This window comes from Pristiophorus japonicus, chromosome 2 (genome assembly GCF_044704955.1).
Source record: "Pristiophorus japonicus isolate sPriJap1 chromosome 2, sPriJap1.hap1, whole genome shotgun sequence".
NCBI lineage: Eukaryota > Metazoa > Chordata > Chondrichthyes > Pristiophoridae > Pristiophorus > Pristiophorus japonicus.
In genome coordinates this window covers 140681776-140697526 of record NC_091978.1, presented here as the reverse complement: position 1 = coordinate 140697526, position 15751 = coordinate 140681776, and the positions used below count along the sequence as shown (strand labels likewise).

The window sequence follows — 15751 nt, the reverse complement described above, 5'->3', positions numbered from 1 at the left end:
CTCGCTGGCTGAACTTGATTGTTTGCAAACTCAGCATCACATTTGAACCCTAGCTGAGCTTCCAACCCCATAGCCTCTCCATCATAAAGACTGCCTACTTTCACCCCATTATATCACCAGTCTCTACCCCTGCCTCAACTCATCTGCTGCTGAAACCCTCATCCATACTTTTGTAATCACCAGGCTTGACTATTCCAACACTCTCCTCGCCATCCTCCCATCTTCTGCCCTCCTTAAATTTGAGCTCATCCGAAGCTCTGCTGTCCCTATTCTAACTCGCACCGTCTCACTCGCCCATTACCCCTGTGCTCACTGACCTATGTTGTCTCCTGGTCCACCAATGCCTCAAATTTAAAATTCTCATCTTTGTGTTTAAATTCCTCCATGGCCTTGCCCCTCCCTATCTCTAATACCTCCTTCAGCCCTACAAGCATCCAAGAACTCTGTGTCCCTTCAACTCTGGTCTCTTCTGTACATCCCCCACCATTTACCCCACCATCTAGGTGCTAACCTCTGGAATTCCCTTTGCAAGCATATCTGCTTCTTCACCTCGCTCTCCTCCTTTATGAGCCTCCTTAAAACCTACCTCTTTGTCCAAGCTTTTCATTACCCATTCTAATAGCACCTTCTTTGGCTCAGTCTCAATTCATATCTGGTTACGCTCCTGTTAAACACCATGGGAAATGTTCCTATATTAATGGCACTCTATAAATCCAGGTTGTTGTTGTTGAGAAATGAGAGAGTGCAAATGGAATAACATTTGGTAAATTTGATCTCCAACAGCTAACAACTACTCCATCTGAGTGCCCAAGGCCCTTCTGACCAAAGAAAAAAAGCCACTCCAAGTCTTCAGCTCCCAAGTAAAAGAGGAAAAAGAAAGACTTGCATTTCTATAGCATCTTTCATGACCTCCCAAAGGGCTTTACAACCAATGAAATACTTTTGAAGTGTAGTTACTGTTGTAATATGGGAATCAATCCCCTTTAGGCTTGGGACCTTTTAAAAGGCCAAAGCAGGACCCACACTAGCTTTCAGCTGATGACATAACGCCGCAGGGACTGTGCTGCCCCCTCATCTGGAGATGCACCTCATTTTCACTCTGGCCCCGACTTTCAGGAATTTCAGGGACTGTGGCCTCGATATTTGCAGGGAGAAAACATAAAGTTTTCAGTAATCCTATAGAAATATGAGAAAGCATAAAGTTAATGCCAAGAATCATTTCAAGGTAGCACAGTGAAAGAACTTTTCACAATCAGAGCCAGTAGACATAGATTGCCAAGCCTAGAAACAGAGACAACAGGGTAGATTTTGACTTTGTGCGATAGTGTAAAATGGGTGATAGTGAATTGGCAGCCTGTTTTACATCTCTCCTGATTTTTTATTTCCATTGTAGTCATTCATTCTTTAGTAACTTTAGCACACTGATTTAAATGTGACAAATGATGTATTTTCCTTGTTTACAGGGTGAACAATTGTGTTGGGTTCTCCAATTACAAGTTTTTCTTCCTCTTCTTGGCTTACTCCCTGCTTTACTGCGTGTTTATCGCTGCCACCGATCTACTGTACTTTATCAAGTTTTGGATGGTAAGTTTAACATATTGGCATATGTATAACTCACTTATTCTGGTTCTCTATTAAAGGATGCAGTGTTATGGTGGAGTTTTTATCGACATATAACATCTATTCGAGCATATGATTACATTTCAAGAGTTAAACTAAGGATATTTTTGAAGTCATTTTTTGTTGATTGTATAAATAAATTGAGCAAATCCATCAATTAATCAACCTTCACTCTCCATTCTTTTGTGTATTTGTGTGTCTAAGTGTGTCCCTTTCATTCCCCATAAGGAAGTTAAATCTAACCAAGATACTAAAGATCTTTAGGAGATATACAATGGAACAAAAGTAGTGACTATCAGGAGCGATACATAAATCAGCTGAAGATATGGAAAATTATTATTGGAAGTAATACAAGGGGGTTGTAAATAACAGCAAAAAGAATCAAAAGTAATTCTGAAAAAATGTAGAATTTCTATAGCATTTTATGAATTATTTTGGCTCGCAGTAAACTGCCATTTTCACACAGCCAGATTCCACAAACAGCAATGAGGCAAATGGATACTGATTTTATTGAATAAGTTAAATTCTATTTTTATTGCATGAGATTCTGGGATTTTTAGCAATATTTTGTTCAGGTTCTATGTATTAAAAATAAGTTTGCAAAAAGTTGATTGTACTATTGGCATTTTGCTAAAGGGAGATTATCAAACAAAAATTGTACAATATTGATTTATGTTATTTTGATATAACACTATGAGATTTGGTCTATGGTTTGAGTCCATAATGTGACTTAAGATATGTAACCATGCATTTAAATGTAATTTCACAAAAATTGAATTAATAATCAATGCTAGATAAAACTGGTGTTGCATTGATGTCCATTCACTTGGATGATGTGGGGCATTACTTGTTGTTACAGCATTGTAGAAATGGTAATTTTGGCAGCCTGAAACAAGGCTCTGGGCCTAACCTGCCTCTGGGCCACATCAATTTTTTCCTACCTAAAAATTTGGAACAAGCAGCTCTTAGCACTATTTCTTAATTAGTTGACAAATCCTTAATCACAACATCAAGAATGTAGTATCAGCAACTTGTGGTATATGCATTCTAACAGAAGCATTAATTCAAACTTTATATGAGACCTGTGAGGCTCCATGTTTGCAGATAAGTGGAAAGTCAAAAATCTTGAACACTCCTGGTCTAAAGCAGTGCTTCACTTCATCTCCGTATGGTTTTTAAGTTGACCCTGGGATGAGAGGGTTGTCCTATGAGGAAAGATTGAGTAGATTGGACCTATACTCTGGAGTTTATAAGAATGAGAGGTGATCTCATGGAAACATATAAAATTCTTACAGGACTTGGCAGGGTAGATGCTGAGGGGTTGTTTCCCGTGGCTGGAGAGTCTAGAACTATGGGGCATAGTCTCAAGATAAGTGGTCGGCCTTTTAAGACTGAGATGAGGAGGAATTTCTTCACTCAATGGGTTGTGAATCTCTGGAATTCTCTGCCCCAAAGGGCTGTGGATGCTGAGTTGTTGAGTATATTCAAGGCTGAGATAGATTTCTGGACTGTAAGGAAATCAAGAGATATGGGGATCGGGCAGGAAAGTGGAGTTGAGGTTGAAGATCAGCCATGATCTTATTGAATGGCAGAACAGGCTCAAAGGAACATATGGCCTATTCTGCTCCTAATTCTTATGTTCTTATGACCCACACTACAAGAGACGTGACAAAAAAAAGGCTTTATTGTCTTGTTTGGGGCTAAGTAGCAATGGGGCAGGGCTTCTAGTTGTCCCACTGACCCCATCATATCCCAAACCATATTCTTGTATCAGGAATCATTGGCCATGCAGTTGGGGCTGCCAGCGGGATTTCCACTGTCAAGAGAGAGCCTGTTGCTCTCAAATAGGGTAATTCAGTGGTGCTGCAGTGGGACTGCTGCTGCAGCACTCAGAGGCAGTTATGCACTTTAATGGGGCAGAAGAACCCTGAAGAGGAAGGGAGCTTCAGTTGACTGAGGCCTAAAAAGTTGCTATCAGTGGTGCCCTCCTTTTTCTGGCTGCTGACTGTCATGTTCCACATCCTCTGTTTTTTCTATACCCTTCTCATGCTGTAGGGAGGGAGCTCTTTCCACCATCATCATTGTCTTCGTTTTACAGAAGCAAATAGCTTTTTTCATTGTGGTGTTATGCAATATTCCACAATGATTTTGAGATTCTGGCTGGGTTGTATTTGAGGGCTCTACCAGATTTATCCAGGCATTTAAAACCAAACTTCAGAATTCGAATAGTTTGCTCTTTGACACTTCTTGTAGTGGCATGGGCCTCTGTTGCCCCCCCAACCCCTCTGTATGTGGAAACATAACTGAAGTCATCAGCTATGATTAGATGGAGTGGCCCTATTCACCAATCAACCATCAGAATACATAGCTCCAAGTCATGAGGGCAACAGAGTGGATTGTCGCATGGTGAAAGCATCACGGCAGCTTCCTGAATATCTGGCAATGATGTGTAGGTCATGGGCATTGTACACTACTAGCTGGCCATTAATGGAATGAAAGCCTTTCCTCAAGAAAGTTGCCATGTGGGATCACATGCATTCCATCAATTGCTCCTTGCACCTGTGGGAGCCCTGCCAGCCTGTGCCCCCCACCCCTTTAACAAGGGGGCAATTGATTTAATTGTTTTTTTTTTGTCATGCAACAAAAGCGTCATAGAGCTAGTTGTAAAGCTAGATAATGAGTGATCTTTCTCTCTCTCTTTGCCTGCTTCCATTGGGAACAATATAAATTGGCATCCCTCCTGATTAGGCATGACTGATGTGGCAAAGGTCACTTGCTGCTGCCTGGAAAGATCCAAATACCAATAAATTCAAAGTAAACTTCACTGGTGCAGGTATAGTTGTTCTCCTGTTGGAGTGTGCTACAGCACTTTAGCCAGCAGCTGACTTATTTCCTCAATAAGCTCCAGGGGAAAGCACAGCTTTCTGAGGCATTGACAGTCAGAAAACTTTGTAAGATCGTTTTAGTCTGTAGTCCGTAGACGCTAGTGACTGGGAAGCCTGATTCTAAAGCCTCCAATTTAGCCTCTTCCATATCCTCATCCTTTTCATGGCACAGCATTGCCCAATAGAAATCATGGATTAGCCACATATGTGGCTATAGCAATACTGTTTTAGCCACGTGCACTCATTTTAGTAGAAAACGCCTTACACAAATACAGGTAAATGTACTTGATGTGTATATTTACTTTATAAACATCTACCACCATTCAGTGCAAAACTTTGCAATCTTTCTCTTTCAACAAAGAATTTATCAGACACAGCACATCTGAGTGCAACTTGTAGCTTTTTGTCGACAGTTGCAAGCGGTACCTTGACTTCATCAGCATGATTGCTGAGAATGTTGACTCACACAACGAGATGCGCCAGACCCGCCCCTGCTCTCCATCCAGAACACGGTTAGATGCTGTTTGCCTTTTGCCATGACATGCCCTTTTAGAACTATTCATTATTGGCTGTGACTACTTTTTTCTGCACTGAAGCAGTTATTCTGATTGGTGCAGCTGGGCACGATGACAGCTCACATCTCCGCACAACTTGATGTTTCCATGGTATTGAAGTCTGGTGTTTTCATCTGTGTTACACACCATTTAAGCAGATAACAAATAAGGAAGTAAACCATATATATCAATCAAAAAACTGTCGCACGTTCTGCTTTCTGTTACCATTTTCAACAACACAGAAAAAGGTTAAAGTTGACATGCATACTTCAGAGTTCAGAGAAGGTTCACTCGGTTGATTCCGGAGATTAGGGGGTTGACTTATGAAGAAAGGTTGAGCAGGTTGGGCCTATACTCATTGGAGTTCAGAAGATCTTATTGAGACATATAAGATAATGATGGGGCTCCACAAGGTAGATGCAGAGAGGATACTTCCACTCATGGGGGAATCTGGAACTAGGGGGCATAATTTTAGAATAAGGGGTCACCCATTTAAAACTGAGATGAGGGAGAATTTCTTCTCTCAGACGCTTGTAAATCTGAGGAATTCTCTGCCCCGGAGAGCTGTAGAGGCTTGGTCATTTAATATATTTAAGGCGGAGATAGACAGAGTTTTGAGCGATAAGGGAGTGAACGGTTATGGGGAGCGAGCAAGAGAGTGGAGCTGAGTCCATGATCAGAGCAGCCATGATCTTATTGAATGGCAGAGCAGGCTCGAGGGGCCAAATGGCCTACTCCTGCTCCTATTTCTTATGTTCTTATGCATACACTATACGAATATGAATATTGAGATGTCCAACAACGTTGTCTATTACTTATTTTTCATTTACTAATCAAAAGTGTAATTAGCCACATCTGGATTCCAATTAGCCACATGTATTTTACAATACTATCGTAGCATAAGAATGAAGATATTCTCACTGGCAAATCCATATCTTCAATGCAAAACAGTACTTTGAGAAGAGCTGAGTAAAACAAATAACAAAAGTCGTGACTGACGCACCAACGTACTAAATGTGCAGGCACAGTAATGCCTGGCTTCAATAGCAGCTCACGAAATAGCCTCCTTAATGTGATATTCACCTCAGGGATACTTTCTGCAGTTGCTACCACTGCTTACTTAGTGGCAGTAATTGTTTGGGGCAGAATAGAGAAATGGATTTGAGGGGATAGGCATACCTCCTCAACCTCATTTACATAAGGAGAGTGGGACCTTAAAGGGAACTGATGCTTTTTTGGGGAGGATAATTCCAATACAGATTTTTCTTGTGGCAGATTTAAAGCAGTAGCTTCTAAGAATCCATTTTACCAACCCAAATCTGGCCCTAAACGGGTAGTAATTCAGTGAAAAATCCAGACCCTGGTGTCTCCTCCTGTCAGACAAATGTTTAAATGAGTTGATATGCTCATTCACCCCACCAGCCTCCACATTCAATGGATCATCCTCCGCCATTTCCACCACCTCCAGTGTGATCCCACCACCAATCACATCTTCCCCTCCCCTCCCCTCTCAGCATTCCGAAGGTACCGCTCCCTCTGCGAAACCGCGAGATGCAACACCTGCCCTTTTACCTCCTCCCTTCCCATTGTCCAGAGCCCCAAACAATCCTTCAATGTGAAACAGCGATTTACTTGTACTTCTTTCAATTTAGTATACTGTATTCGCTGCTCACAATGTGGTCTCCTCTACATTGGGGAGACTAAACGCAGATCGGGTGAATGCTTTGCAGAACACCTCTGTTCAGTCCGTAAGCATGACCCCGAGTGTCCGGTCACCTGTCACTTTAATTCTCCGCTCGACTCCCACTCTACCCTCACTATCCTCGGCCTCCTGCACAATTCCAATGAAGCTCAACGCAAGCTCGAGGAACAGAACCTCATGTTTCGTTTAGGCACTTTACAGCCTTCTGGACTCAACATCGAGTTCAACAATTTCAGACCATAACCTCTGCCCATATTTTGTTCCCTTTTCTCCCTTTTCTTTTTACAACCCCCCCTCCCCCTTTTTATTTTTATTTTTTTCTTTCTGTTTCCCATGCCAGCTGGTGATGATTCTGCCATTCACACCCCATCTAGACTCACCTTTTGTTTCCTAACTTGTGCCATTACCATCTCATTTTTTCCCATTATCCCTGTTGTCCCTTAAATTACTCCTGCCTTTCACCCTATCACAGACCTTCCCTTTTGTTCTTTCCTCCCCTCCCCCCTTTCAGTGTCCCTGCACTTCCTTAATAATCTCTTACATTTCTAACTTTTCCAATCACAGACCCAAAACGTTGACTCTGTTTCTCTCCACAGATGCTGCCTGACCCGCTGAGATTTCCAGCATTTTCTGTTTTTATTTATGATTATTATAATTGATTTGAATATAAATCCTTTTCATTTTCTCTCACTGCCTCCTCGTTGATAGCTATCCAAACCAGTGTAGGGTGACCTTGCTATAACATTTGAACCAGTTACTATTAGGCCCACTCCAGAGACTTGAGCACAAAATAATCTAGGTTGATACTCCAGTGCGGTACTGAGGGAGTGCTGCACTGTTGGAGATGCCGTCATTCAGATGAGATGTTTAACCAAGGACCTGTCTGCTCTCTCAGGTGGACATAAAAGATCCCATGGCACTATTTCGAAGAGTTATCCCCAGTGTCCAGGCTGGGGAGCTTGCTGTGCGCAAATTGGCTGCTGCGTTTCATACATTACAACAGTGACTACACGTCAAAAAGTACTTCATTGGCTGTAAAGCGTTTTGAGACGTCCGGTGATCGTGAAAGGAGATTTTTGCACGTGTCATTTATGTTCTAGTTGTTAGAATGATTCTGAAGCAGAACCTGCATGTTAAGACCAGGCCAGGAATGTTCCCCTGGGGCAGGGAATCCAGCTTCAGTGGCACTGTTTTACTGTTGGATGCAGCACAGTTGTACCACCATTTCAGGGCTGTGTTGTGCCTCAGGCAGCTCGGGGCTCTTAAGTTTTCAGTATCAGTGGTTTGGAATGATTTGAAAACAGGTCTAAGTTATTTTGTTGCTTGTGATTTGTGACAGAAAGTTGTTTTAAAAGTAGAACACTGAAAAGCTGGGATAGTTTTGTAAAGAAATATCTCAAAAGGTGAAATAAATAAATAGATAAACATTGTCAAGATAAGCTTAGCTTCCGTAGCCTCTTCATCCTCCCTTTTACCTGCCCACCACTCCAGCTTCTTTTCAACCCTGGCGCAGGTCCCATGTCACTCTTCCCACTTAGATCTCACCAGGCTCATTTTCTCCATGAGAAATAGCTCCTACTCCCTTGATCCTCTCCCCACTCAACTCCTGATCACTTAGCTACCTCACCTGTTCCCAATAATAACTGACATTATAAATTACTCCCTTAGCACAAGCACAGGTGCCCACCCCTTCAAAACGGGCATCATTACCCCCTCCTTAAAAAAATGACCTTTGATCCCTTCACCCTCTCTAATTACCTCCCAACATCATGTCTACCTTTCCCTGGAATTAAAGTAGTTGACATCATAACTACACCAATTGGCCCTTCGTCTCTGTGCCAGCTGAATGTTTGAATTTTCAGCTATTTGTAATGGAGCTTTCTGGGGCACATGGGGATGTCTCCCTTAAGTGTCATCAGAGCACCTAGCAAGAAAATTTATCGTTTTATGGTTTAACAAATCAAATAACTTCATGATAAGACCACCATTTTCTTTAACAATTAGGCAGGCTATTTTGAACAAAAAGTAATTTCCCAAGAAACATAGAAACATAGAAAATAGGTGCAGGAGTAGGCCATTCGGCCCTTCGAACCTGCACCACCATTCAATAAGATCATGGCTGATTATTCCCTCAGTACTCCTTTCCTGCTTTCTCTCCATACCCCTTGATCCCCTTAGCCATAAGGGCCATATCTAACGAATATATCCAATGAACATCTACTTCAATGAACTATTGTGGATGTTTGACAGTATGAAAACAGGAACATGATTTTATGGTTTGGGATGGATACTGTTTTATTTGTGTATTTGCAAACATACAAACACAGGAAAAGACTAGCTGGTCCATCGATTCTGTTTGTGGGATCTTGCTGTGCACAAATTGGCTGCCGCATTTCCTACAGTACAACAGTTCAAAAAACTGTAAAGCACTTTGGAACATCCTGAGGTCATAAAAGACACAATAAAAATGCAAGTTTTTTTTTAAACTGTTACAAGTCAGGTATTTTCTTTAGCTATTTCTTTATTTTGTTAAGTTTATTTTATTCATTCTAACTCATTCCATTTTTATTGATTTTCTATCATTCCCTTTCATCTTTTTTGATGACTTCCCACTTTTCAAGGATGGAATTCTAATTGAGCGGTTGAAGGAATATTGGGTAGGAATCCAAATGCTTTATCAGTTCCATCTTTCATGTAGTTAGCAAAATTTTAACACGTTTATCTTTTGGTTTTGTTTATAACACGGCAGCACATCTGCTGAAAAAGCTCATTTTCTGTCTCGTTGATAATGTTGAAATAGTGTGACATCAGTCGTCATGTTGTAGCAGTAGCTGCCTCTGTAAATGTAAGGTTTTCTAACCCATAACTGGTTTTGTTTCAGCTGCTCAGTATCCAGTGTGTGATGCTGTGTCAGTTCCAAGCACTTCACAGTGTGAGAACACATGGGGGCCAAATTGGGTGCCTTTGCGCCTCCCATTAGCAGGGGGGCGCTAATGGGGCACAAATGGTTTTGCAACCGGGCATGGCAAGATCAGCAATTCCCGCCACATTCGGCGGGAATTTTGCGATGGCGCTACGGTGTTGCGCCCGATCTCCTTCGCCCAGCGATCGTGACGTCATCACCATGCGCATCACCCCGTTCCGCCTCCTGCAGCAGCGCCAGGCAAAAACACCGACAGCTGCAGGAGACGTGCATCGGGTGCCGGCCGCTTCGGGGGCGTTGCTTAAAGGCGAGGTGGCCGAGGTAAGTAAAAAAAAACTTAGCTTCTCTCTTGCAGCTTTTTTTCCTGGTTCCTGATCGCGTGGAATTGTAGCTGCCAGCGTGGAGAAGGTAAGTTTGTTTTCCTTTGCAGAGCCTACAACGATGGCCCTTCCCTTTAAGGAAGGGAAGGAGCCTTTGAATGCGGCAGCGCTGCACGGCCCAGTGTGCAGCGCTGCTGAACTCACCGCCCCACCTGCTGCTGATTGCACTCCAAGAAGGAAGTGGACCGCTTTAGCTAGCACGCCACTTCCTTCCGAGAGCACAAACGCTGACATTTTTTCCAAGTTTGAAATGATTAGCAGCTGGCGCTAATTTTTCAAACTTTTAAAAGTTAGCGCCTTGTAAGGGGTTCTCGGGGAGTGTTGTTGTGCCTTGGGTGTCTCTCTCTGGGCTTCTGCCCTCACAGCTTATGCCTGGCCTGTGAGGTACCCTGAGTGCTGCAAGAGCAATCCTGGAGAGACTGTGTCCGCAGGGGTTTTGAGACTCGTGCGTCCCCACAGCTTATGACTAGCCTGTGAGGCACCCGTGAGTGCCAAACACTCCTAACCCCTTTCTTCCCTAGTCTGTGGCACACAGTTGAGCGTTTTAGAGGCGCTCCTGGCTTCCCTTACACTGTTCTGACACAAGACTCATGATCAGGAGATGTAATACAACAAAACTGAGACTTTAAGCTTCCAATTTATTTGACAAGGTGTATCTCAACAAACAGCAATACACCAACAAAACAATCCCCCTAAATCCCACTATACGGACACAACAAAAATTTTTACACAAGTTTAACAGCAGTGCAATGCCCAACCTCCCACCTTCCTGACCTAACTGAGTTGGGAGTTCTGGGGATCAGTGATTATGCTCACCACAGCCTTTACAGTCTTTCCAGGTCAAAACGCAGTATCTTCAGGATCTTGAAGTTACTTTTTCGGTTGTGATTTTCTTGGAAACATGGTTGTTGTTGCGTCTTGTTGTTGCTGTGGATCTACCTGAGTCCAGCTCTCAGGGGAAATTCCTTGTGGAAAAAGAAAAGGTTCTGTCTCCAGTAGCGAAAGGAGGCTGAACTGATGCCGTCTCGGGATGGTGGTTTGCTTCTTCTGTCTTCGGTGTCTTCGGACACTGGTCTTCCTTCTGTGTCGAAAGGCTGACTGCTTGCTGGAACACGAGAACAGAACAACTTGTCGGGGCAGAAACCCTTTCTTATTTCCAGTTATCCAGCCAGACTTTCGTGCTGAAATAAATCCTTCCCATTGGTGGACTTCGGATTTTTGAAAAATGCAGCTGTGTTGGATTTCGCGGGGGGTCAGGCCAACTCTGATGTTAACCTAATCAAAGGTTGAGTAGGTGTTAATTGGGTTGGCAGGATGTGGGCTGCCTGTAGCCATTGTGTAGGCCCTCGGTTTGTTTTGCGTTCCCTCGTTTTCTTAAGGCCTGCATAATATCCCTCCATAGTGTAAACGTGGGGGAGGCAATAGCCCGGTATCGGTGATGAGTCAGTTCCAAGTTTTCGAGCAAGGGCACTCCCATTGGCTTGGAGTCCCTTGCTTCGGGCTGACTCTGTCCCACCATTGGCCCTCCGGTGTCCTCCCCCGTCCAATCACTGCCCTGCCAAGGCCACACCGTCTCGGTTTCAATCCACATCTGGTTCTGGGTAGCTTGTTCCTTCCAGGACACTGGCCTGCTGCAGCACAGACAGATCCCACAGCTCTTTTCCTTCTGGGTAAAATGAGGGGTTTTTGTCCTCCCCTACAGCCTCAAACGGGGCGATACCCAATTAACCCCTAAAGAAGGTTATGTTACCCAAGTAATTTAATTATCCTGAGATCCCCATTTAAAAATATAAACATGCATGAAATAAGCTGGATCAGAGGCCTTACACTCAACAACAACTTGCGTTTATAAAGTACCTTTAACATAGTAAAACATCAAAAGGCGCTTCACAGAAACATTATCAAACAAAATTTGACACCGAGCCACATAAGGAGATATTAGGGTAGAGGAGTAGGAATTAAGGAGTGCCTTAAAGGGGAAAAGAGAGATAGAGAGGCAGAGAAGTTTAGGGAGGAAATTCCAGAGCTTAGGGCCTAGGCAACAGAAGGCATGGCCACCAATGGTTGAGCGATTAAAATCGGGGATCTGCAAGAGGCCAGAATTAGAGGAGCGCAGACATCTCAGGGGGGTTGTGGGGCTGGAGGTTATTGCAGAGATTGGGAGGGGCGAGGCCTTGGAGGGATTTCAAAACAGGGATGAGAATTTTAAAATCACGACTATGAAGATTTATCCTGTCCTTCAGAGTTCTTTCCAATAATATTCCGACTACCGAGGTTAGGCTGACTGGCCTAATTACTCAGTCAGAAGCAAAAGGTAGAAAGGAGAAAAGTAAAAGTGGAGCACAGAAAATAAAAGACAGAGATCAAAAAGAACACATTACAGCATAATTCTAAAAGGACAAAGAGTATTAAAAAAACAAGCCTGAAGGCTCTGTGTCTCAATGCGAGGAGCATTCATAATAAGATGGATGAATTAACTGCGCAGATAGCGGTAAACGGATATGATGTAATTGGGATTACGGAGACATGGCTCCAGGGTGACCAAGGCTGGGAACTCAACATCCAGGGGTATTCAATATTCAGGAAAGATAGACAGAAAGGAAAAGGAGGTGGGGTAGCGTTGCTGGTTAAAGAGGAGATTAACACAATATTAAGGAAGGACATTAGCGTGGATGAGGTGGAATCTGTATGGGTGGAGCTGCGGAACACCAAAGGACAGTAAACACTAGTGGGAGTTGTGTACATAACACCAAACAGTCATAGTGAGGTCGGGGATGGCATCAAACAAGAAATTAGGGATGCGTGCAATAAAGGTACAGCAGTTATCATGGGTGACTTTAATCTACATATAGATTGGGGCTAACCAAACTGGTAGCAATACGGTGGAGGAGGATTTCCTGGAGTGTATAAGGGATGGTTTTCTAGACCAATATGTCGAGGAACGAACTAGAGAGCTGGCCATCCTAGACTGGGTGTTGTGTAATGATAGAGGATTAATCAGCAATCTTGTTGTGTGAGGCCCCTTGGGGAAGAGGGACCATAATATGGTAGAATTCTTCATTAAGATGGAGAGTGACACAATTAATACAGAGACTAGAGTCCTGAACTTAAAGAAAGGTAACTTCAACGGTATGAGGCATGAATTGGCTAGGATAGACTGGCGAATGATACTTAAAGGGTTGACGGTGGATAGGCAATGGCAGACATTTAAAGATCACATGGATGAACTTCAACAATTGTATATCCATGTCTGGCATAAAAATAAAACAGAGAAAGTGGCTCAACCGTGGCTTACAAGGGAAATTAGGGATAGTGTTAAATCCAAGGCAAAGGCATATAAATTGGCCAAAAAAAGCAGCAAATCTGACGACTGGTAGAAATTTAGAATTCAGCAGAGGAGGACAAAGGGTTTAATTAGGAGGGGGAAAATAGAATATGAGAGTAAGCTTGCAGGGAATATAAAAACTGACTGCAAAAGCATCTACAGATACATGAAGAGAAAAAGATTAGTGAAGACAAATGTAGGTCCCTTAAAGTCAGAATCAGATGAAGTCATAATTGGGAACAAAGAAATGTGAGACCAATTGAACAAATACTTTGGTTCTGTCTTCACTAAGGAAGACACAAATAACCTTCTGGAAATACTAGGGGAACGAGGGTCTAGCAAGAAGGAGGAACTAAAGGAAATCCTTATTAGTCAGCAAATTGTGTTAGGGAAATTGATGGGATTGAAGGCCGATAAATCCCGAGGGCCTGATAGTCTGCATCCCAGAGTACTTAAGGAAGTGGCCATGGAAATAGTGGATGCATTGGTGGTCATTTTCCAACATTCTATAGACTCCAAATCAGTTCCTATGTACTGGATGGTAGCTAATGTAATCCCATTTTTAAAAAAAGGAAGGAGAGAGAAAACAAAGAATTAGAGACCGGTCAGCCTGACATCGGTGGTGGGGAAAATGTTGGAATCAATTATTAAAGATGTAATAGCAGCGCATTGGGAAAGCAGTGACAGGATCGGTCCAAGTCAGCATGGATTTATGAAAGGGAAATCATGCTGGACAAATCTTCTGGAATTTTTTGAGCATGTAACTAGTAGAGTGGACAAAGGGGAGCCAGTGGATGTGGTGTATTTAGACTTTCAGGGGCTTTTGACAAGGTCCCACATAAGAGATTAGTGTGCAAAATTAAGGTACATGGTATTGGGGGTAATGTACTGACGTTGGTAGAGAACTGGTTGGCAGACAGGAAGCAGAGAGTAGGAATAAACGGGTCCTTTTCAGAATGGCAGGCAGTGACTAGTGGGGTACCGCAAGATTCATTGCTGGGACCCCATCTATTTACAATATACATTAATGATTTAAATGAAGGAATTGAATGTAATATCTCCAAGTTTGCAGATGACACTAAGCTGGGTGGCAGTGTGAGCTGTGAGGAGGATGCTAAGAGGCTGCAGAGTGATTTGGACAGGTTAGGTGAGTGGGCAAATACATGGCAGATGCGGTATAATGTAGATAAATGTGAGGTTATCCACTTTGATGGTAAAAACAGGAAGGCTGATTATTATCTGAATGATGACAGATTGGTAAAGGGGGAGGGGCAACGAGAACTGGGTGGCATGGTACATCAGTCATTGAAGGTAGGCATACAAGTGCAGCAGGCAATAAAAAAAGCGAGAGGATTCGAGTATAGGAGCAGGGACGTCTTACTACAGTTGTACGGAGTCTTGGTAAAGCCACACCTGGAATATTGTGTACAGTATTGGTCTCCTAATCTGAAGAAGGACATTCTTGCTATTGAGGGAGTGCAGCAAAGGTTCACCAGACTGATTCCTGGGATGACAGGACTGACATATGAAGAAAGACTGGATCGACTAGGCTTGTATTCAAAGGAATTTAGAAGAATGAGAGGGAATCTCACAGAAACATATAAAATTCTGACGGGATTGGACAGGTTAGATGCAGGAAGAATGTTCCCGATGTTGTGGAAGTCCAGAACCAGGGGTCACAGTCTAAGGATAAGGGGTAAGCCATTTAGGACCGAGATGAAGAGAAACTTCTTCACTCAGAGAGTTGTGAGCATGGAATTCTCTACCATAGAAAGTTGTTGGGGCCAATTCATTAGATATATTCAAAAGGGAGTTAGATGTGGCCCTCCTGGCTAAAGGGATCAAGGGGTATGGAGAGAAAGCAGGAATGGGGTACTGAAATGCATGATCAGCCATTATCATATTGAATGGTGGTGCAGGCTCGAAGGGCCAAATGGCCTACTCCTGCATCTATTTTCTATGTTTCTATGTTATGTTTTCTTTTTTTAAACAAAGGTACCACATTAGCAGTCCTCCAGTCCTCCGACAGCCCACCTGAAGCCAGAGAGGATTGGAAAATGATGGTCAGAGGCTCTGCTATTTTCTCTTTTGCTTCGCTTAACAGCCTGGGATACATTTCATCCGGGCCTGGGGATTTATCCACTTTCATAGAAACATAGAAACATAGAAAATAGGTGCAGGAGTAGGCAATTCGGCCCTTCGAGCCTGCATCGCCATTCAATAAGATCATGGCTGATCATTCCTCCAGTACCCCTTTCCTGCTTTTTCTCCATACCCCTTGATCCCCTTAACCGTAAGGGCCATATCTAACTCCCTCTTGAATATATCCAATGAACTGGCATCAACAACTCTCTGCGGCAGG

At 43.1% G+C, this 15751-nt stretch overlaps 1 protein-coding gene across 1 annotated transcript in view; it reads left to right on the top strand.

Annotated features, from left to right (window-relative positions):
- zdhhc2 (zinc finger DHHC-type palmitoyltransferase 2) overlaps positions 1-15751 on the top strand; it is a 248732-nt gene that overhangs the window by 132911 nt on the left and 100070 nt on the right. Inside the window, exon 7 of the mRNA XM_070862621.1 lies at positions 1464-1584. Within this exon, the coding sequence (XP_070718722.1) occupies positions 1464-1584 (121 nt within the window). The remainder of the gene's footprint in view (positions 1-1463; positions 1585-15751) is intronic.